The 24,231-nt window shown below is 45.8% G+C and overlaps 1 protein-coding gene across 1 annotated transcript; it reads left to right on the top strand.

The window, feature by feature from the left end:
- Positions 1 to 2,810: 2,810 nt before the first annotated feature.
- calb2a (calbindin 2a) lies at positions 2,811 to 23,186 on the top strand (the record flags this gene model as incomplete). Its single annotated transcript, XM_084171202.1, has 11 exons — positions 2,811 to 2,904; positions 6,369 to 6,445; positions 7,669 to 7,758; positions 13,255 to 13,335; positions 14,314 to 14,370; positions 19,911 to 19,988; positions 20,703 to 20,758; positions 20,876 to 20,915; positions 21,105 to 21,158; positions 22,365 to 22,436; positions 22,566 to 23,186. The coding sequence occupies 11 exons, from the start codon at positions 2,811 to 2,813 to the stop codon at positions 22,680 to 22,682; spliced, it is 816 nt and encodes a 271-aa protein (XP_084027328.1). The 3' UTR covers positions 22,683 to 23,186.
- Positions 23,187 to 24,231: the final 1,045 nt, after the last annotated feature.

Below are 24,231 nucleotides of genomic sequence, written 5' to 3'. Positions count from 1 at the left end.
AGGTCACCGGAGATGGTCTGGAGAAGAGAGGAGGGGATAGGGTCAAACGGGCAGGTTGTTGGGCGGCCTGTCGTCACAAGTCGCAATATTTTATCTGGAGAGAGAGGGGAGAAAGAAGTCAAAGCATAGGGTAGGGCAGTGTGAGCAGGACCAGTAGTGTCATTTGACTTAACAAACGAGGATCGGATGTCGTCAACCTTCTTTTCAAAATGGTTGACGAAGTCATCCACAGAGAGGGGGGGGGGGGGAGAATTCAGCAGGGAGGAGAATGTGGCAAAGAGCTTCCTAGGGTTAGAGGCAGATGCTTGGAATTTAGAGTGGTAGAAAGTGGCCTTAGCAGCAGAAACAGATGAAGAAAATGTAGAGAGGAGGGAGTGAAAAGATGCCAGGTCCGCAGGGAGTCTAGTTTTCTTCCATTTCCGCTCAGCTGCCCGGAGCTCTGTTCTGTGAGCTCGAAATGAGTCATCAAGCCACGGAGCTGGAGGGGAGGACCGAGCCGGCCGGGAGGATAGGGGACATAGAGAGTCAAAGGATGCAGAAAGGGAAGAGAGGAGGGTTGAGGAGGCAGAATCAGGAGATTGGAGGGAGAAGGATTGAGCAGAGGGAAGAGATGATAGGATGGAAGAGGAGAGAGTAGCGGGAGAGAGAGAGCGAAGGTTGTGACGGCGCATTACCATCTGTGTAGGGGCAGAGTGAGTAGTGTTGGAGGAGAGCGAGAGAGAAAAGGATACAAAGTAGTGGTCGGAGACATGGAGGGGAGTTGCAGTGAGATTAGTAGAAGAAGCAGTGCGATAAAAACAACAACACAGAGTTACATATGGGGTAAAAAAACATAAAGTCAAAAAATACAACAGAAAATATATATACAGTGTGTGCAAATGTAGCAAGTTATGGAGGTAAGGCAATAAATAGGCTATAGTGCAAAATAATTACAATTAGTATTAACACTGGAATGCTAGATGTGCAAGAGATTATGTGCAAATAGAGATACTGGGGTGCAAAAGAGCAAAATAAATAACAATATAGGGATGAGGTAGTTGGGTGGGCTAATTTCAGATGGGCTGTGTACAGGTGCAGTGATCGGTAAGGTGCTCTGACAACTGATGCTTAAAGTTAGTGAGGGAGATAAGAGTCTCCAGCTTCAGAGATTTTTGCAATTCGTTCCAGTCATTACCAGCAGAGAACTGGAAGGAATGGCGGCCAAAGGAGGTGTTGGCTTTGGGAATGACCAGTGAGATATACCTGATATTCTGTATTGAGTGTCATAGTCATTGTCAGAGCCAGTGTAGTCTCCCTACTTTATTCTCAATGAGGGTGTGCAGTAATAAGCTCCCCAGTGGCCTTGAGAGGAAAACATACAGTATGGCATGAGGAGACAAGAGGAAGTGTGAGACTGCCAGGTCGTGGATGCAATGATTTAACAGACATATTTCTCAGTAACTGAGGGAATTCACAATTTTCACTGCTAGCCAGAGGATCATATTGAGATGCTGTGCCCCAAAGCCAGGGCAGCTCAGTCCAGACAGAGTCATGGACTAAAGCCCACCTATAAGTTGCAGCCTGTAGCCTCTCACTCAATGGAAACCAACATTATTACACCAAGGTGTGCACTCATTTCTGAGCTCCCTACAGGTAAGGCATTGATCATTGTTACATTCTTGACCATTGAAACACCATCTGCAGGAGTTTAAATGTATGTAAATTGTAATAAATGTATGTAAATTGTAAAGTATTTTTGTCTGTAATGTCTCTTTTGATATGTGTCAGACCCCAGCAAGACTAGCTGTCGCCTAAACCAGATATATCATTACCCTTGTCATGACCACTCATAACAAGTATGTTAAAAATTTGCATGGAAAATGCATTTTCATAATTGTAAAGGAATATGTTTGTTGGATGCTCTGGTCCTCAAAGAAATTTAGCCTAATCACTGAATCCTCCAGGGCTGTATGAAATGTGATTAGAGTGTGGATTTCTAATTAATCTGGCCTTGGTTTAATCATTTCACTGAAGCCCTAGTAATTGGCATTAAAGCTGAGTGAGTTGTGCATGCAACAGCTTCATGCAGTGCAGTGGCTGTACAGCAGAAGTAGGACAACCATAATTACTACTATGCGTCCTCAGTCCTACTACACAGACATGGCTCCTCCCTGGGCTCTGGTTCTCCTGACTGAGGATAATACCCAAGCCTTAGGGAAATTCCTTGGGACCAGTTTCTCCTACTCTGATTGTAAACACAGATTTGTCCATTGAAAACAATTAAACACACAGTAAGGATTAATACTATATTCAATGCCAGTCCCTCCCCATCTTCTACATGCATGCAAATTGACAATGAAAATAAAGGAAGGAAATTATACATTGAGGGAATTTGATGCAATTTTCTGCCCATGGAGCAAAACAATTCCTGCACAGATATCTCATTTCGATTTACATAATTTAAGCCAAATAGCCTAGAGATCTGGTTCTAGATGGCAGAGTTCAAAACCTGAACAGCGAACAAAAGGTTCAGTCCATTGAAGTTCTTTGGATGCATTCGGACCATTGAAGATCCCTCTCCGCATGAAACAGTGAGTCCTTGTACCATGCGCGTTTCCTCGAAGAAGCAGCGGAACAGAGACGAATGGAGGTGTGGGGGCGTTGATCTTGGTGTCACTGCGCCACCCGCATGGCTACATGGGAACTGCAGTCTCTGCTTTGGTTTAAAAGCTCATGCAGCGCGCTGGGGGGTTACAGTGTGGATTGTGGACCTACAGAGAAAAGGTTTGCACGGGATATTCTAGCGCAAAGGAGGAAAAGTCGTTGAGAAGATGGCAAACAAACCACAGCAGCCACCTCAACTTCATCTGGCGGAATTGAGCGCCACCCAGTTCGTCGACATCTGGAACCATTTCGATACCGACGGTCAGTACTTGAACCTACTTGAATTTTACCCACCACTTTTCTTAACTAGGTATTGTTTCAAATGCAGATGAAAATGTAAGCTAACATGTCGAATTGAGTAGGTTACATAGGCTATATATAGTCCATCACATCTTTTGGTTTCCAAGTTTAAAAAAATATCATAGGCTTATCAAGGCTTTTCGGTTGTTGTTATTTTCAAAGATGCAGCTTGGATATTGGGATAGCGTTGTCTAAAAAGTGTTGTATATCATAACTGAAAATAACTTTTGGCCATGAGGAAAAATCGTACGGTATAAACTGCTGGATGTTTTGAATGTAGATTTTATTTTTTTCATTTTGTGTGGAAAAGACAAGTAGTGCTTCACAAAAAATGCTGTCCATAAGCATTCTACTGCATTGACTTTCTTGGCAGTTAGAAAAGCAGCTGGAAAACTCCTGGTGTTACTGATGAGATATATATATATTTTTTAATAATTTTAAAAAACCCTCTTCAACGGTTATTAATTGTGGGCACTATATTATATCCTTATAAAGGTTAGAATAGGTTACTGTGTATTAATTGATCATGGAATCCAATCAGATAAATGTAATACATCAGTATTACAATATAAATCAGTCTGTTTGGTCGATCATTACGCATCTGACGGCTAGGCCATACCTCCGTGCGCTAAAGGATGGATGGGCGTGTGCCACACTCCGTCGTCCATATAAAACGTGTGTAGCCTAACCACACAATAAGTTCCATTTTTGTATAGGCCATATAAATAATTAGGCTACACTAACTTAACTGAATACTTAAATAAAGTAATCATATTATTCAACTGTATTGTCTTATGAAGGTCCCGTGTAGCTCAGTTGGTAGAGCATGGCGCTTGCAACGCCAGGGTTGTGGGTTCGAGTCCCACGTGGGGCCAGTATAAAAAAAAGAAATAAAATGTATGCCCTCACTAACTGTAAGTCGCTCTGGATAAGATCGTCTGCTAAATGACTAAAATAAATAAATAAAGGATTAAACAAAATAAAAACATCTGGATGATGTTGTCAGGACCCAGGACAGACTCAGAGTTTCCATAGGCATCATAATTGATGGTTGGAATCCTGCTTTAGAAAGTTGCGTTTGAAATGTAACTAAATGTTTGAAAAGAGGAGGAAGTTTGTCAATCGAATTCCTACTGTTTACAGACATTTTCGCCATATATAAAAGTTTGATCCAATAGTATTATATTAGTGTAATTCACGATACAGATGAAATCCTAACTAAACGGAGACTGGCTACTGTATACTTCCAGTATTATATGGAAGTTCTCAGCTCATTTCAAGCGCACGAGCCCACGCCCCTCCACACGCATTACCCCTCGCATCCTCTGAAAATCATCTGGGCATCCTCCCCAATTAATAGTGTTAACTGCACATTCTGTCCCGACCAGTTGTTGAAGCGGAATGAGAATCCTCAAAACGCGAGGAGTCTCTTGGATCACTATAAGTTCCCTCTGGGTGTTTATGTTCTCTGAGCGCAAACAGGGATTGGTGCTGTGGGTCCACCCTATAGGGCATATACTGCACTGTCTCTCTGGCTTGAGCATTTGCTGCAAAGACAACATGACATACGGATAGAGTAGGCATACTCAGTGCATTTCTGCTCTCGTGCAAATAGGCCTAACAGGCTAGGTCAGAGAATCAGATCTTGGGATACCGACTTTGCTGTTGTCCATGGTGCTGAAATGATTAGGCGCACAAAAATGTTAATGAATATTTTTGCTATAGAGAACACACAGAGTTACTGTATATACCTGACGAATGTGTGTCTGATATTGACATTTCAGATGTGCATTATGATGCAGTTATAATTGTAAGACTTGGCATGATAGTGTAGTCCCCTTATAATGTATTATCTTGTAGCTCTTGCATGGCTTCTAAATCGGAATCCACCGGTCTTGTGGGGATTAGATAATCAGCTGGTATTTTTGAACAGTTCATCAAATTTATTGGCACTTGAAACACATAACACCATAATGATTCCCAATGTTTCTCAGCATTTGTTATTGATATTAGCCTAGTACTTGTAAACTCATAGCATATAATTCTATATGTCAAAAAACTACTAAAAATGGCTGATGATAGGATAAGATCATAATGAGATGATAAGACATAGGGGTCAAACTAAAACAAGTCGAATAATGCATTCTGATTGCATGACAGTAAAGTGCTACTATTAAGTTGTTACATTCTAAGGGATACCTTTACTTTTAAGAATAAATAGGAAGCTAATATCAGATAATGTTGGACATGTCTGTGACCACAAAATGGGGACCTAAACCAATACAGTTGGCCACATTCTATTGCCACAATTGTTTAGATAAACATTCAGGATTCATTCATTGTGGATGGAAATTCTCCAATGAAATAGACCCCAAAAGTAAATGAGTAGATCATTGAAAAATAATGGGACATTGCATTACATACTCTGGGCTAGTGTACTGTATATGTCACATTATCATACACAGCATTCTCTGCAATATACATGCTCACCTCCAGCTTGTTGGTGCCTAAGTTATTTACTAACACAGCTATATAAAGTTCATATTCATGATGATATTGGTAGGATTAAATCCGTTCTATATGGAGTAAGTCATGTTTTCTGTGTAATCCCATTGGGAGGAGAAGCACTGAGACGTTTCAGACAAATTCAGGGCCGTCACAAAATGCAAATGTCCTTTGTAATGACATATACTTGTTCTTCTGGTAAATATCATACTGACTGCTTTCCCAGAGACTTCGGTACTCAGCCACTTGCAAATGTCACTAGGATCCACAGGCAAATTAATACACAGGCATTTGTAAGACATTTAAATCGTGACGCTGATAGGAAAGGCATAGTTGGTATTTGTCAAAAGCCACTATAATAACCATCTCACTAGTGTTGCTGTTTTTAAAGCTCTATCATTTCCTTAACCATTATTTATAGACATCCAAATAGTCCTGGCAATGGTGCAACTAGGCACAGATGGGAAACCCTCATTTATTTGAAGTTTGAAGTTGAGATTACTGTATCGATTTCTTACAGTGTCATGCCAGGCAGAGGTTTTTCCATTGTCTTTTCAAATAACTGGACTTAAAAGACTTAGAGGCAGAGAGAGAGAGAGAGTAGTGGTGCATTTCAAGACTGGGAGACCCCTTCAAGGGATTTAATGAAGTTATAATGGCAGTCATTGAGCCAGCCATCCAATCAGCCAGCAAGCAAGATACACTTGAAGAAACTGCTGTAAAACAGGGAAGTATTGGCCTAATTTGCTATCAAATGTAAGAGTATGTACAATCTCATTTCTCACAAATCACATTTATGCACATTTCACAGTGGTGCTATACTGTATATAACATGGTGATATTTGATGCTTCACAGTCTACCTGGATGTTAGATACAGTCTTGGGCTGATTGGTCAAATCACAGTTTTTTTCTGTTGCAGGCAATGGCTACATAGAGGGCAAGGAACTGGAAAACTTCTTCAGGGAGTTGGAGATTTCACGGAAAGGGGCTGCAGTGGTAAGGGAATGATCCCTGGGCCTTGACTAAAGGCTCAATTCAATCAAACATGTCATAGCAATGTTCATATAGTATTTATGTTTACATAACTACTGCCATTATGGGATGTCTTAGGCCTATTCTGTCTCTGATGGGTCTATGTGGATTTTCTTTTTTACAGTACTTCATCCAAAACCATTTTGTAACAACATTTCTCTAGGGCTATTATACAGTATGCTACAGCAGATATACTGTAATGCTGGTTTGATTTAATTGAGTGAAGGGAAGTGTCATGGCTCTGGTCTTTAATTACAACAGTAAGTTAACTATGTTTGGGGTTTTATTAGGTGAAACCAAAGGACCACAACCTCATGCAAAAACATATTTGACATAGTAATTAGTGTCATGTGAGTTTCCTGTACCAGGATAACAAGCAATGGCACAAAGGAATTCTACCACCAACTTTTACTGACAATAGTAAAGGTAGTATTTTGTTTGTTCTTTAAATCCAACAGTCACATGTTGGCATCTCCTCACTAATCAAGGTTGTGGTCTATTCTGGTAGGTGGTTAATTGAGTTATGTAACAAGCCCTAGAGATATGAACTGATGTCTGTAAGCTGTCCAGTCCGTCTAGGACAGAGTTTCCCTAACTTTGTCCCCGGGACCCCAAGGGGTGCATGTTTTGGTTTTTGTCTAGCACTACAAATAATCAAAGCTTGATGATTACTTGATTATTGGAATCAGCTGTGTAGTGCTAGGGGAAAAACCAGAACGTGCACCCCTTGGGGTCCAGAGGACCGAGTTTGGGAAACCCTGGTCTAGGACTACTAGCAGTAATTAAAATGTGACTGATTTGTCCAACCAAGTGCTAATTAATTATTCAAGCAACATCAAAACAAAGTTCTCCAGAGAGTTCTCCCACAGATAGAAAATATCATTTTTCTTGGGAGGAGTCAGCACAATCATTTTCCTGTCACCACATCTCGTGTGTGTACAACAAAGGAATCAGAGAGCATCAGTAATCATGTTAGCTGGGGAGAAGAGGGTTGTCTGTTTAAGAGAGACAATCTCTTTGTCTGCCCAGTGTAGCAAGCACTAACATCTAAAACTACCTCTGTCACAACAATGTGAGTGACCACAGCCCTATAACATGAGAGGATGGTTTGCATTAAAAAACAACTGATCTTTACTGATGTTTATGTCATGACAAACTGTATTTGCGTGTATTTGTGTATGTTATAGGACCCATCAAACTCCACTTTCAAAGAGAAGATGAAGGAGTTTATGCAAAAGTTTGACAAGAACGCAGATGGGAGAATTGAGATGTCAGAGGTGAGCTGACATTTTTCCATGTCCTATTTCAGGTGATTAAGGATTTGAATATACTAGTGAGGAATATTCCTAATGATCTCAGATAGTTTGCATATCAATGCAGAAATAATCAGACACTATTACGGTAGATGTGTTTGTCACGAACGCTGAGTGTGGATGTGGTGTAGGGAATCAAGCGCAGGCACACAAGAGTACGTCAACAGTCTTTAGTGGTGCAAAAACAACTCCAAACAGGAGAAAATAGCCAACCCAACCGGGAGGCGAGAACGACAAATACGCACACAACACAGTGCGTAAAACAAGGAAAAAGCGCACGCAGTGCGGACTCTCCAAAACACAGAAAGAGAGTCAAAATACCAAGAACACGAACAGCTGACAAAAACAATCACACATAACACCTGACCCAAAATAACGAAACTAAATAGGGAACACAATCAAACACTAACAAGGGACAGGTGTTACAAACAGACAAAACCAAACAAACATGAAACATTGAACGGTGGCAGCTAGTACTCCGGAGACGACGATCGCCGAAGCCTGCCCGAACAAGGAGGAGGAGCAGCCTCGGCCGAAACCGTGACAGTACCCCCCCCCTTGACGCGCGGCTCCAGCCGTGCGCCGACCCCGGGCTCGGGGACGACCCGGACGACGCGGAGCAGGGCGCGTAGGATGACCCCGATGGAACTCGGTCAGCAGGGACTGGTCCAATATGTCCCTCCTTGGCACCCAGCACCGCTCCTCCGGGCCGTACCCCTCCCACTCCACGAGATATTGAAGACCCCCCATCCGGCGTCTCGAATCAAGGATGGACCTCACAGTGTACGCCGGAGCCCCCTCGATGTCCAACGGGGGCGGAGGAGTCTCCTCTATCTCATACTCCTGGAGTGGACCAGCTACCACCGGCCTGAGGAGAGACACATGGAACGAGGGGTTAATATTCCTATAGTCAATAGGCAGTTCTAACCTGTAACACATCTCGTTCAACCTCCTCAGGACTTTGAATGGCCCCACAAACCGCCGACCCAGCTTCCGGCAGGGCAGGCGGAGGGGCAGGTTTCTGGTCGAGAGCCAGACTCGATCTCCAGGTGCGTACACAGGCCCCTCACTGCGGTGGAGATCGGCGCTCGTTTTCTGCCGACGGATGGCCCGCTGCAGATGTACGTGGGCAGCGTTCCATGTTTCCTCCGAGCGCCGCACCCATTCATCCACCGCAGGGGCCTCGATCTGGCTCTCGTGCCAAGGTGCCAGAACCGGCTGGTACCCTAACACACACTGGAAAGGGGTTAGTTGGGTGGAGGAGTGGCGGAGAGAGTTCTGTGCCATCTCGGCCCAAGGAACGTATCTCGCCCACTCCTCCGGCTGGCCCTGGCAATAAGACCTCAGAAACCTACCCACCTCCTGGTTAACACGTTCAACCTGCCCATTACTCTCCGGATGGTAACCCGAGGTAAGGCTTACCGAAACCCCCAACCGTTCCATAAACGCTCTCCACACTCTGGAGGTGAACTGGGGGCCTCGATCAGACACTATATCCTCGGGTACCCCGTAATGCCGGAAGACATGGGTAAACAGAGCCTCAGCGGTCTGTAGGGCAGTGGGTAGACCCGGCATGGGAAGGAGACGACAGGCCTTCGAGAACCGATCCACAACGACCAGGATGGTAGTATTCCCCTGTGAGGGGGGAAGGTCGGTAACAAAATCCACCGAGAGGTGGGACCAGGGTCGTTGTGGAACGGGCAGGGGTTGTAGCTTACCCCTGGGCAAATGTCTGGGCGCCTTACACTGGGCACACACCGAACAGGAGGAGACATAAATCCTCACATCCCTAGCTAACGTTGGCCACCAGTACTTCGTGCTAAGGCAGTGAACTGTCCGGCCGATACCCGGATGTCCAGAGGAGGGGGACGCATGAGCCCAATAAATGAGGCGATCGCGTACCTCGAGCGGAACGTACGTCCGACCCACTGGACACTGTGGAGGACTTGGGTCGGTGCGTAACGCCCGCTCGATCTCGGCATCAACCTCCCACACCACCGGTGCAACCAGACAGGACTCCGGTAGTATGGGAGTGGGCTCAACGGACCTCTCCTCCGCGTCATACCGCCGAGACAGAGCATCTGCCTTCCCGTTCTGGGACCCAGGGATGTAAGTAATTTTAAACACAAACCGGGCTAGAAACATAGTCCAGCGGGCCTGGCGAGGATTCAGTCTCCTAGCTGCCCGGATGTATTCCAGGTTACGGTGGTCAGTTAGAATGAGGAAAGGGTGTTGAGCCCCCTCAAGCCAATGCCGCCACACCTTTAGGGCCTGTACCACGGCTAACAGCTCCCTGTCTCCTACGTCCTAATTCCGCTCCGCCGGACTGAGCTTTTTAGAATAAAACGCACAGGGACGGAGTTTAGGTGGTGTGCCAGAACGTTGGGAAAGAACGGCCCCTATACCGGCCTCTGACGCGTCCACCTCTACCTGGAAAGGTAAAGAGGGATCCGGATGCGCCAACACCGGCGCCGAGGTAAACAGGTCCTTCAGTTTCCCAAAAGCCCTGTCCGCCTCAGCTGACCACCGCAAGCGCACCGGACCCCCCTTCAACAGAGACGTTATGGGAGCTGCCACCTGTCCAAAACCCCGGATAAACCTCCGGTAATAATTTGCAAAACCCAAGAACTGTTGCACCTCCTTCACAGTGGTTGGGGTCTGCCAATTACGCACAGCTGACACCCGGTCTACCTCCATCTTCACCCCTGACGCAGACAACTGATAACCCAGAAAGGAGACCGACTTCTGAAAGAACAGACATTTCTCTGCCTTGACATATAGGTCATGCTCCAACAGCCTCCTCAATACTCGGCGCACCAGGGCTACATGCTCTGCTCGGGTAGGACTGTACACCAGAATATCGTCGATGTACACGACTACTCCCTGTCCCTGCATGTCCCGGAAAATCTCATCGACGAAGGATTGGAAGACTGAGGGAGCATTCATTAACCCATATGGCATGACTAGATACTCGTAGTGTCCGGAAGTCGTGCTAAACGCTGTCTTCCATTCATCGCCCTCTCTAATGCGCACCAAGTTATATGCGCTCCTGAGATCCAATTTTGTAAAGAACTGCGCACCGTGCAATGACTCCGTCATAGTCGCAATCAGAGGAAGTGGATAGCTGTACTTCACCGTAATCTGATTGAGACCGCGGTAATCAATACACGGGCGCAGACCTCCATCCTTTTTCTTCACAAAAAAGAAACTCGAGGAAGCGGGTGAAGTGGAGGCCCGTATGTATCCCTGTCTCAGAGACTCAGCGATGTACGTCTCCATTGCCCTCCTCTCCTCTTGAGACAAAGGATACACATGGCTCCGCGGGAGAGCTGCTCCTGACTGGAGATCTATCGCACAATCCCCCTGTCTATGAGGCGGCAGCTGCGCCGCCCTAGTTTTACTAAACACCAGTTTCAAATCCTCATACTCGGGGGGAATATGCAGTGCTGGCATTAGATTCAGACTTTCCACCGAGATCGCCCCTATGGAAACACCCAGACACCGCCCCTCACACTGGGCAGACCACCCTTTAAGAGCTTTCTCTCGCCACAAAATAGTAGGGTCATGGGTCATCAACCAGGGAAGGCCCAGCACTACCGGATACGCAGGAGAGTCAATCAGATAGAGCTGAATCGTCTCCTCATGACCCTCCTGCGCCATCATCTTAAGGGGTGCCGTGACCTCCCTAATCAACCCAGAACCTAACGGACGGCTATCTAGGGCATGAACAGGGAAAGGCTTATCAACGGGAAGGAGGGGAATCCCTAACTCTACACAGAACTGGCGATCTACAAAATTCCCAGCTGCGCCTGAATCTACCAGCGCCTTATGCTGGGAATGAGGTGCAACCTGTGGAAAACAAACAGGCAAGGTTAGGTGAACGACAGAAAGCTCTGGGTAAGTAGGGCGCCTACTCACCTGGGGGGACCCCCCAATGCGTGACCTGCCTTCTCCTCCACCGGGGGACCCTCCCCAACACCTAGCCGCGGTGTGCCCTCCACGGCCACAGTTAGTGCAGGGAACGGCCCCCCTCGGGTTCCTACTCCTCCGTTCTCTAGCGCCAGCACCCCCGAGCTCCATAGGGCTCGGCTCGGAGGTGCTGGAGGGTGAAATGGGCGAACCCCACCCGGGACGTCCACGGGTGGCGAGCAGGGTATCCAGCCGAATGGCCATGTCGACAAGTTGGTCAAACGTCAACGAGGTGTCCCTGCACGCCAACTCTATCTGGACGTCCTCCCGGAGGCTGCAACGGAAGTGGTCTATAAGGGCCCGCTCATTCCACCCTGCATCGGCCGCTAGAGTCCGGAATTCCAAAGCAAAGTCCTGGGCGCTCCTCATCCCCTGTCGGAGGTAGAACAGACGCTCCCCCGCCGCCTTCCCTTCCGGTGGATGGTCAAACACAGCACGGAAGCGGCGGGAGAACTCCGCATAGGTAGTGGTAGCGGCGTCCATTCTCCTCCATTCGGCGTTGGCCCACTCCAACGCCTTGCCGGTGAGACAGGAGATGAGGGCTGAGACGCTCTCGTGTCCCGAGGGCGCCGGGTGTACGGTGGCGAGGTAGAGCTCCACTTGCAGCAGGAACCCTTGACACCCGGCAGCGGAGCCGTCGTACGCCCTCGGGAGCGAGAGCCGAATCCCACTGGGTTCCGGAAATGGGACAGGAGGACTGACCGATGGGGATGGTTCGGTAGGTGGGGTCGTGGGTACCCCGCTGGTTTCCCATCGGTGGAGAGTGTTCATCACCCCCTCCAGGGCATGACAGACCTGGTTAATCCGGTCATCCTGCCCACGAAGACGTTCCTCCATGCTTGCTGTTGGCGCGGTCGCTCCTGCTGATTCCATGGGTGATGTGTGATTCTGTCACGAGCGCTGAGTGTGGATGTGGTGTAGGGAATCAAGCGCAGGCACACAAGAGTACGTCAACAGTCTTTAGTGGTGCAAAAACAACTCCAAACAGGATAAAATAGCCAACCCAACCGGGAGGCGAGAACGACAAATACGCACACAACACAGTGCGTAAAACAAGGAAAAAGCGCACGCAGTGCGGACTCTCCAAAACACAGAAAGAGAGTCAAAATACCAAGAACACGAACAGCTGACAAAAACAATCACACATAACACCTGACCCAAAATAACGAAACTAAATAGGGAACACAATCAAACACTAACAAGGGACAGGTGTTACAAACAGACAAAACCAAACAAACATGAAACATTGAACGGTGGCAGCTAGTACTCCGGAGACGACGACCGCCGAAGCCTGCCCGAACAAGGAGGAGGAGCAGCCTCGGCCGAAACCGTGACAGTGTTCTGAAACTGTTGATGACTCAATGATCAATGCTTCATTCAAGTAATCTTTGTCTAAAAGATAAGATTCTATCATCTAACACAGTATTTTTCACACTATCAAACACAGAGAAACAAAAGTTTGAATCTTTCTTTCTTTCTTTCTTTCTCCAGCTGGCTCAGATTTTGCCCACAGAGGAAAACTTCCTGCTTTGCTTCAGAGAGTTTGTGGGATCCAGTTCTGAATTCATGGCGGTAAGTGGTGAAAATAGATGGTTTGAGTATTAAGAATGTGAAGACTGGTACAGGCTGTTTATGTGTGTTGGTGGGATTGGAAAGACAGAGCTACTGTAATAAGGCAGAATGAAAAACAACAATTAGACACAGCAATTAGAACCAATAACAATCCAAATGTTGGATTCCTTGCCTGGCCCAAATCATATTACTGAATTGCACTGCAATTGCACTGCAAAAACGTATCATACTCTAAGGTTATTTTTCTCTGTCATATGTGTCCTCTGCCAAGGGGAAAGCCACAATCACTCATAGAGCAGACAAAATGTCAGAGACACTTGACAGCTCTGTCAGATTAGTCCTCATACAGTGTAAATGGAGAGAGTTTGATTATCAGTAATAACAGGAGGGACCATCCAGTCACCCAATGCACACCTATTATGTCAAGGGCAGGAAAAATGAAATGAGAAAGAGAAAATGAATATTTTTAATCACCAGGTGTGGTAGGAAGGCTTTTAAAAGGATTGAATGAGGAAGTACAAACTTCTATTTTCAGAGTCATATATTATAGATGTGCTTCTGTAATTCTCCACAGACCTGGAGAGGGAGGGCATATATCTTTGATAAGAGCCCTTTCTGGAAACAGGGACAGCTGCTAGATTAAAACATTAATTAAAATACATTTCTGCCTCATTGCCCTCTCACAATGTGTGGGAGAACGGAATTGAAAATCTGGAAAGTATAATGAAAACCCTAGTGTGATTACAGGAAGAAAAAGCTAACAATTACCAGCCACATAAATTGGAAAAATGATCTCTGTCCCTCCAGAGAGTAATTAATGCATGTCACATGCAATCCAATTAATACAATCCAGTGTGAGTGGAGGAATGAGGTGGCTCTTTTAAAAAGTTATTGGTACTATTGTGGCAGCAAGTGATTGGCTGTGTGTAATTTTTGTTTCTTTTTCTAATGAGTGTGACTTTGTATTTGCATATATAGGCATGGCGACGATACGATACAGATCGCAGTGGGTACATTGAAGCTAATGAACTGAAGGTATGGTTTCTCACTTGTTAACATTTTACTGCAGTGGGCTATATCAGGGTCACAGAGTGTTTCTTGGTAGTCTTAAACAAATCTACTTTGAAACCAAAATATACACCTCACACACATTGTTATGGGCTTAAAAAAAAGAAGACACCTGTACCATGTAAGATACAGAGTTGAAATGTATTCAATTTTTTGTTTGCATCCCAATATTACACAATATTACACTTTACATTTACATTTACATTTTAGTCATTTAGCAGACGCTCTTATCCAGAGCGACTTACAGTTAGTGAGTGCATACAATTTCATACTGGCACCCCGTTGGAAACGAACCCACAACCCTGGCGTTGCAAGCGCCATGCTCTACCACCTGAGCTACAGGGGACGACAAGCGTCATCAGGGATTTCTATTGGAGAATAAGTTTTAGCCTATCTTCATACTGTACTGTCTTTGGTGACAGATCATTTTACATTTACATTTACGTCATTTAGCAGACGCTTCTTATCCAGAGCGATTTACAAATTGGTGCATTCAACTTATGATAGCCAGTGGGACAACATTTACATTTACATTTACGTCATTTAGCAGACGCTCTTATCCAGAGCGACCTACAAATTGGTGCATTCACCCTATAGCCAGTGGGTTAACCGCTTTACAATTTTTTAAATTGTTTTTATTTTATTAAGGGGGGGGTAGAAGGATTACTTTATCCTATCCCAGGTATTCCTTAAAGAGGTGGGGTTTCAAATGTCTCCGGAAGGTGGTGAGTGACTCCGCTGTGTGACTGCTGGCGTCGTGAGGGAGCTTGTTCCACCATTGGGGTGCCAGAGCAGCAAACAGTTTTGACTGGGCTGAGCGGGAACTATGCTTCCGCAGAGGAAGGGGAGCCAGCAGGCCAGAGGTGGATGAACGCAATGCCCTCGTTTGGGTGTAGGGACTGATCAGAGCCTGAAGGTACAGAGGTGCCGTTCCCCTCACAGCTCCATAGGCAAGCACCATGGTCTTGTAACAGATGCGAGCTTCAACTGGAAGCCAGTGGAGTGTGCGGAGGAGCGGGGTGACGTGAGAGAACTTGGGAAGGTTGAACACCAGACGGGCTGCGTCATTCTGGATGAGTTGTAGGGGTTTAATGGCACAGGCAGGGAGCCCGGCCAACAGCGAGTTGCAGTAATCCAGACGGGAGATGACAAGTGCCTGGATTAGGACCTGTGCCGCTTCCTGTGTAAGGCAGGGTCGTACTCTCCGAATGTTGTAGAGCATGAACCTGCAGGATCGGGTCACCGCCTTGATGTTAGCGGAGAACGACAGGGTGTTGTCCAGGGTCACGCCAAGGCTCTTCACACTCTGGGAGGAGGACACAACGGAGTTGTCAACCGTGATGGCGAGATCATGGAACGGGCAGTCCTTCCCCGGGAGGAAGAGCAGCTCCGTCTTGCCAAGGTTCAGCTTGAGGTGGTGATCCGTCATCCATACTGATATGTCTGCCAGACATGCAGAGATGTGATTCGCCACCTGGTTATCAGAAGGGGGAAAGGAGAAGATTAGTTGTGTATCGTCAGTGTAGCAATGATAGGAGAGGCCATGTGAGGATATGACAGAGCCAAGTGACTTGGTGTATAGGGAGAATAGGAGAGGGCCTAGAACTGAGCCCTGGGGGACACCAGTGGTGAGAGCACGTGGTGCGGAGACAGCTTCTCGCCACGCCACTTGGTAGGAGCGACCGGTCAGGTAGGACGCAATCCAGGAGTGAGCCGCGCCGGAGATGCCAGCTCGGAGAGGGTGGAGAGGAGGATCTGATGGTTCACAGTATCAAAGGCAGCAGACAGGTCTAGAAGGACAAGAGCAGAGGAGAGAGAGTTAGCTTTAGCAGTGTGGAGAGCCTCCGTGACACAGAGAAGAGCAGTCTCAGTTGAATGACCAGTAATGAAACCTGACTGGTTTGGATCAAGAAGGTCATTCTGAGAGAGATAGCAAGAGAGTTGGCTAAAGACGGCACGCTCAATAGTTTTGGAAAGAAAAGAAAGAAGGGATACTGGTCTGTAGTTGTTGACATCAGTGGGATCGAGTGTTGTTTTTTTGAGAAGGGGTGCAACTCTCGCTCTCTTGAAGACGGAAGGGACATAGCCAGTGGTCAAGGATGAGTTGATCAGCGAGGTGAGGTAGGGGAGAAGGTCACCGGAGATGGTCTGGAGAAGAGAGGAGGGGATGGGGTCAAGCGGGCAGGTTGTTGGGCGGCCTGCAGTCACAAGTCGCAAGATTTTATCTGGAGAGAGAGGGGAGAAAGAAGTCAAAGCATAGGGTAGGGCAGTGTGAGCAGGACCAGCAGTGTCATTAGACTTAACAAACGAGGATCGGATGTCGTCAACCTTCTTTTCAAAGTGGTTGACAAAGTCATCCACAGAGAGAGAGGAGGGGGGGGGGGGATTCAGCAGGGAGGAGAATGTGGCAAAGAGCTTCCTAGGGTTAGAGGCAGATGCTTGGAATTTAGAGTCGTAGAAAGTGGCCTTAGCAGCAGAAACAGATGAAGAAAATGTAGAGAGGAGGGAGTGAAAAGATGCCAGGTCGGCAGGGAGTTTAGTTTTCTTCCATTTCCGCTCCGCTGCCCGGAGCTCTGTTCTGTGAGCTCGCAATGAGTCATCAAGCCACGGAGCTGGAGGGGAGGACCGAGCCGGCCGGGAGGATAGGGGACACAGAGAGTCAAAGGATGCAGAAAGGGAGGAGAGGAGGGTTGAGGAGGCAGAATCAGGAGATTGGAGGGAGGAGGTTTGAGCAGAGGGAAGAGATGATAGGATGGAAGAGGAGAGAGTAGTGGGAGAGAGAGAGCGAAGGTTGCGGCGGCGTATTACCATCTGTGTAGGGGCAGAGTGAGTAGTGTTGGAGGAGAGCGAGAGAGAAAAGGATACAAAGTAGTGGTCGGAGACATGGAGGGGAGTTGCAGTGAGATTAGTAGAAGAGCAGCATCTAGTAAAGATGAGGTCAAGCGTATTGCCTGCCTTGTGAGTAGGGGGGGACGGTGAGAGGGTGAGGTCAAAAGAGGAGAGGAGTGGAAAGAAGGAGGCAGAGAGAAATGAGTCAAATGTAGACGTAGGGAGGTTGAAATCCCCCAAAACTGTGAGGGGTGAGCCATCCTCAGGAAAGGAACTTATCAAGGCGTCAAGCTCATTGATGAACTCTCCAAGGGAACCTGGAGGGCGATAGATGACAAGGATATTAAGCTTAAATGGGCTAGTGACTGTGACAGCATGGAATTCAAATGAGGAGATAGACAGATGGGTTAGGGGAAAAATTGAGAATGTCCACTTGGGAGAGATGAGGATTCCTGTGCCACCACCCCTCTGACCAGATGCTCTCGGGGTATGCGAGAACACATGGTCAGACGAGGAGAGAGCAGCAGGAGTAGCAGTGTTTTCAGTGGTAATCCATGTTTCCGTCAGCGCCAGGAAGTCGAGGGACTGGAGGGTAGCATAGGCTGGGATGAAGTCAGCCTTGTTGGCAGCAGAACGGCAGTTCCAGAGGCTGCCTGAGACCTGGAACTCCAGGTGTGTGGTGCGTGCAGGGACCACCAGGTTAGAGAGGCAGCAGCCACGCGGTGTGAGGCGTTTGTGTAGCCTGTGCGGAGAGGAGAGAACAGGGATAGGCAGAGGCATAGTTCCTTTCATAACACAGCAATAATTAAACGTTGGCTAGCTAGCACAAATATATTGTATTTAGCTGCTACAGTACAGCTAGTTGGTCGTGTTGGCTAGCTAGCAATGGCTGCTGTGTTGACTTTGTTTTGAAAAACAAATGTAGCTGGCTAAAGGATATTGTATTTAGTTGCTACTGTTGCTAATAGCTACTCGCCAGCTAGTCCAGGAGGTGAGTTAGCTAGCTAGCTAGCTTCGTGCTACACCCGGCACCGCCGAATACAATGCTAACCTACAATAATTACATACAATAACTACCCACAACAACCCACGATGCCTACCTACAATACCTAACTACAATCTAAATACATAGTTTAAGCCTTACTCGACAAAGCCCAAGCTATGTATAAAGCCAAACTTACCCGACGCCAGCTGTCTGGGTGGCAGACAAGAAGACATTGGTCTTCTGCAATCAGTAGCTGTAATTAAGTACAGTAGCTACTAACTACCTAACGTTAATGCCTAAGATAATGAGGTTAGAAAAACAGCTGAATGGTAGGTAGCTAGCTGGCTTAATTACAGGTACTCTTAAGCGTGAAATAACATTAGAAACAACTATCCACAGTTGTTAAAAGTTACCAGTAGCTACCCGCTAGCTAGCTAGCTTTATTGGTCCAGGTAGTGGGTTAGCTAGCCTCGTGCTAGCCTCGTGCTTCACCGGGCACCGCCGCAGCAATAATTAAACGTTGGCTAGCTAGCACAAATATATTGTATTTAGCTGCTACAGTACAGCTAGCTGGTCGTGTTGGCTAGCTAGCAATGGCTGCTGTGTTGACTTTGTTTTGAAAAACGGCGGCGCTGCGAACAAATGTAGCTGGCTAAAGGATATTGTATTTAGTTGCTACCGTTGCTAATAGCTACTCGCCAGCTAGTCCAGGAGGTGAGTTAGCTAGCTATATACAGAAGACAAAACTATTTGACATATGAAACTATAAGATGACAAGGAGATGCATTATTATGCTTTACAATGTAAATGAAGCTTTAGAAACCAACACCCAATAACTTGCAGGTGTCCTTTTGTGTATAATTTTTTTTAGCCCTTTTTCTCCCCAATTGGTAGTTACATTCTTGTCCCATTGCTGCAACGGATTCAGGAGAGGCGAAGGTCGAGAGCCATGTGTCCTCCGAAACACGACCCTGCCAAGCCGCACTGCTTCTTGACACACTGCTTGCTTAACCTGGAAGCCAGCCACACCAATGTGTCAGAGGAAACACTGTACAACTGGCGACACGAGTCAGCGTGCATGTGCCCGGCCCACCACAAGGAGTCACTAGAGCGCAATGGGAAAAGGACATCCCAGCTGGCCAAACCTTCCCCTAACCCAGATGGCGCTGGGCCAATTGTGCGCCGCCTCATTGGTCTCCCGGTTGCGGGCCGGCTGCGACACAGCCTGGGATCGAACCGGGGTCTGTAGGGAGATGCAGTGCCTTAGACCGCTGCGCCACTCGGGAGGCCATAGTTGTTGTGTTGATGCAGTGAGGCAAATGGGGACAATGCAAATTCCTCTCTTAACGGCTGTCAGACGAGGACACTATACAAATCATGACTTGTAATACCACCCATTATGCTATTGTCTGAAACTCTAATTCATTTCTAAAGCATTTTCTGCTCTTATCTGCAGGGTCTTACTGTAACACAAGCTGGTAGTGATAGATAGAATGACCCTTTCTGTCAATAAAGGATCTGAGAATGTATGTGATACTTCCAACTCTATGTAAGCCAATACTTACATGACTGACGGAAAGCAATAACTGGGGCCTCTGGGCTAAAGTATAGACAAGCCAGGCTCGCTAAGGTCATAGGATTGTTTTTGACCTATTAGTCGATTATAGTTTATTCACATTTCTCCACTCCACAGGGATTCCTCTCAGACCTGCTGAAGAAAGCTAACAGACACTATGATGACCAGAAGCTTCACGAGTACACACAGACAATAGTGAGTCTTTTCAGTCTAAATTAATCCCTTCCTGTATTGTGCCCAAACCCTTCCTCACATACTTATCTGAGAAGTAACCAACATCCTGCACCACAGAGGGTTCTACATGCAACCCAAAAGGGTTCTACGTGGAACCCAAAAGGGTTCTATGTGGAGCCAAAAAGGGTTCTACCTGGAACCAAAAAGGGTTATGATATGGGGACAGCCGAAGTACCCTTTTGGAACCCTTTTTTCTAAGAGTGTACTGTATGTATCTTTTGTCCTGTCATGCTGGTGGCTGCCATGTGGTTGAGTGGTTGGGAGTGGGACTCACAATGTCCTATGGGTTGTGTGTTCCTACAGCAGATGTGAAAACATCTGTTTCAACCTCAAGGCCTAAAGCTTGACCTGAATTACTCTGGGGAGAGAACCCATCTTTATTGTTCAGTCTTAGAGTTGACTAGCAACTTTTATGTACAACAGACTGACAGTGTTGCATGGTAAATAAAAATAATACATGTGTGATGAGCCAAACTTGCTGTCACAACTGGTGAAGGCCCCTTGCTTTAATGTCTCTCTCTCTCTCTCTCTCTCTCTCTCTCTCTCTCTCTCTCTCTCTCTCTCTCTCTCTCTCTCTCTCTCTCTCTCTCTCTCTCTCTCTCTCTCTCTCTCTCTCTCTCTCTCTCTCTCTCTCTCTCTCTCTCTCTCTCTCTCTCTCTCTCTCGCTTTCTGTAGCTCAAGATGTTTGATCTAAACGGAGATGGGAAGCTGGGCCTGTCCGAAATGGCGAGGTGACTGTCAGCCACTGAGAAGAAATGTTTATATTTCATGTGTGCCTTCAGCATCCAACACTCCTAACAAGTTTTTTCATGGAAATAATGTTATGTTCTCTGTTCTTCTCTTTTAAGGCTTCTCCCAGTTCAGGAAAATTTCTTACTGAAATTCCAGGTGAGGAGGGTGCAAGAGGAACTGATAATCCCTCCAAACAAATTTCATTTTCACAGTAATTTGGGCTAATAACATACCAGCAACATGATAATTAGATATTTCAGAACACAATCATTAATTTGCTATCTAACTCAGTAACATGATCCTGCTCTGTTACAATATGTTTTTATTTCAAAATGTGTTTTACAGGGTATCAAGCTGACCTCTGAGCAGTTCAACGCTATCTTCACATTCTACGACAAGGTACATTTTGATATGTGATTGGATATTCTAAAAGGATACAGTTTGCTATAGAGGTATTTAACCTTCAATCAGGCTTGGTGGATGACTGAGTTGTTTGTTATGACTGATTTCCCTCTCTGTTGTGAAAACAAATAAGCTTGATTGGTACACCTGCTGTTCATGTTTGAGTGTTGGTTGAACATGTTTGCCATTTGTGGCTGGGGATGTCAGATTTCAGGAACAAACTTCTGTTGTGGAATGTAGTAATGTCTTGGAATAATAGCATTACATCTGGCTTGGCATGTAGTCAATAGAGAGCTGACTTCAAACAAGTAAACCGCCAACTCATATTACTTGTGTGTTGTTGATACCCCTAGAAGGATGAATTGATTGAGATATATGGACTATTTGATTTGGCATTATTCAAAACCTGCACTGTATCTCTACCAATTTCTTGTCGTCATTGCTTTGTATAGTGACACATATTTAATTACATATACATTATTCTCTATTGAATTACAGTATGTTGCTACATTTTCCAACAAGAGAATGCATTATTCTCTATTGAGGGTTACATTTGATGTAAAACATTTTCACAATATTGTAACTAACAATCCCTAAGACAACTATTACATCCGGAGGGCTTCAAATAGCTCACAGACTCGCTGAGTGAGAGGTTAGAGCCTGTGTCTTAAGTTTAACAAATATTTGCATGCCTATGTCTGGACTAGAGGCTTGCTGAGAGGACTGGGGCAGACACTCAATTATAAATGAAACAGTGTCTGTGTACACATGATATGTGTTAAACATTTATGTGCATAATTATTTCAGCGTTTGTTTCAACCTCCCCCTGCAGCTGAATCACTAGCAGCTGCTGTCACTGCTATGGAATTATTGGTAAAAAGAAGCACACCAGGTCAACTGAACACTAACATGGCTACAGTGCCAAAATGTAAATGTGCAGAGCTTTGAAAAAGACAACATTTTTGACAGCAAGCCTGTTTCCTCCGCCTTCCCAAAGAAACACCCCACCACTGTATCTTCAGTACCATGGCCCTTCCTCTCCACATTTCAAGTTATTGCTCTCGAGCAGCCATATACAGTACATATTTTGGATTCATGAGTGACATGTCAAGGGACGTGTACTTTTTAAAACTTCCATTGAAAGCAGGGAATTAAGAAAGGTTCTAATGCAGGCTTATGATACGTTACCCCTCTTTCTTCCAGGATGGAAACGGCTACATTGATGAGCAGGAGCTTGATGCTCTGTTGCGTGACCTCTATGAAAAGAACAAAAAGGTGAGATAATATTGAAGAATTGGAGTTTAACTCTCAATTCCCCATAATGTTGAATCTCTCATTCTAATGCATCATTACAGAAGCACCTGTATGGATAAGGGTGTCTTGTCTTCTCTAATCTTCTCTCAGGAGGTGGATACCAAAAACCTGACTGGCTACAAGAAGAGCATCATGGCCCTGTCGGACGGGGGCAAGTTGTACCGCTCAGAGCTGGAGATTGTGCTCTGCAGGGAGCCCATGTTGTGAACCCTGACAACCATCGCTGTCTGTTTTTTGACCTTCATGACCCTATCTGCCCATCCCCAGATCACACCCACCTCCAACTGCCTGACGACTGTAACCAGGTGCATGTGCCGGGCATTCCCTTCATGTGTTTTGAATGAATGTGCACTGAGAAGCATAAAGCAGCTCTCCCTCATGACCCCTGTCCCCACTCGTCCCTGAAGACTGACCCAGCTCTGACGTTGCCTTCGGCTCAATCCCTAAACTCTACATTTAACTAAATGAATAAAGATAATAAAGGTACTTCTGCTAATTATGATTGCAATGTGAACAGGAGTGGAATGAAATTGTCAGTTGGTAGAGCATGGCGCTTGCAACGCCAAGGTTGTGGGTTTGATTCCCACGGGGGGCCAGTATGAAAAATAAATAAAATGTATGTATGTACTAACTAACTAACTGTAAGTTGCTCTGGATAAGAGCGTCTGCTAAATGACTAAAATGTAAAATATGATACGATTATTTATTCTGAATGCTTGGTTTGACTTTCCTCCTCTCTTTTTTCTCCCGTATCCACCTTTTTAATGGGACTTGCGACAGCAAACGTCCCACTCTAAATCTTTGTCATACTTCTGACTTTTTATTAATGGGACTTGCGTAATGGGACTTGCGATAGCAAACGTCCCACTTTAAATCTTCTAAGAATTATTTCTAACTTATAGTTATTATTGGGCTCCCGAGTGGCGCAGTGGTCTAAGGCACTGCATCTCAGTGCTTGAGGCATCACTACAGACACCCTGGTTCGATTCCAGGCTGTATCACAACCGGCCGTGATTGGGAGTCCCGTAGGGCGGCGCACAATTGGCCCAGTGTCGTCTGGGTTTGGCCGGTGTAGGACGTCATTGTAAATAACAATTTGTTCTTAACTGACTTGCCTAGTAAAATACATTATTTAGAACACTACTACTCTTACACCGTTTAAGATAGAAACTTTAAAATGTGTAGACCGGTCTGGAATAGTGTGCTGTTATACAACTTTTTGATAACATTTATACTTTTTTCAACTATTAAGCTTTTTGTTTTTGTTTTCATCCTCCATCAACTTTCAAGGATTTTCCTCAACATTCTAAAGGGGCCCATTGTGACATAATGACACCAATGTTCTATAGGTCGTTATCAATACAACATCACAATACGGTGCAGCGCTTTCAATTTGCCTGCTGGGGGGCAAGGAGACCCCCAGCTCCGCTAAAACCATTGACAACTGCGTGCCGTTTTCAAGGGATAATTGTTATAAGTATTTGGTTTTAATATCATCTTCTCTTGAAGAGCATAGTCAGAACTACACATTTCCGATTATTCCACATTAAGCTGCATCATCAGAGTTATAGAGCAAGTAACTGCATGCTTTTCATGATCAGTAAACATCAATTGATCATATATGTTCAGATACATGAGGGTAGCCTATCCATTTGGCATGTAGCTAGCTAGCTAAGCAAACAACGTGTAATTTAGCTTGCTTCCTCAGAGATTAGGCTTTTGGAAAGAGCTTGAGATCGGCAAGTCCTCGTCGTGG

The sequence above is a fragment of the Coregonus lavaretus genome (genome assembly GCF_964263955.1).
Source record: "Coregonus lavaretus genome assembly, chromosome: 11".
In the NCBI taxonomy this organism is placed as follows: domain Eukaryota; kingdom Metazoa; phylum Chordata; class Actinopteri; order Salmoniformes; family Salmonidae; genus Coregonus; species Coregonus lavaretus.
The sequence above is the reverse complement of the archived record's forward strand: the minus strand, read 5'-3'. Positions and strand labels throughout refer to the sequence as shown.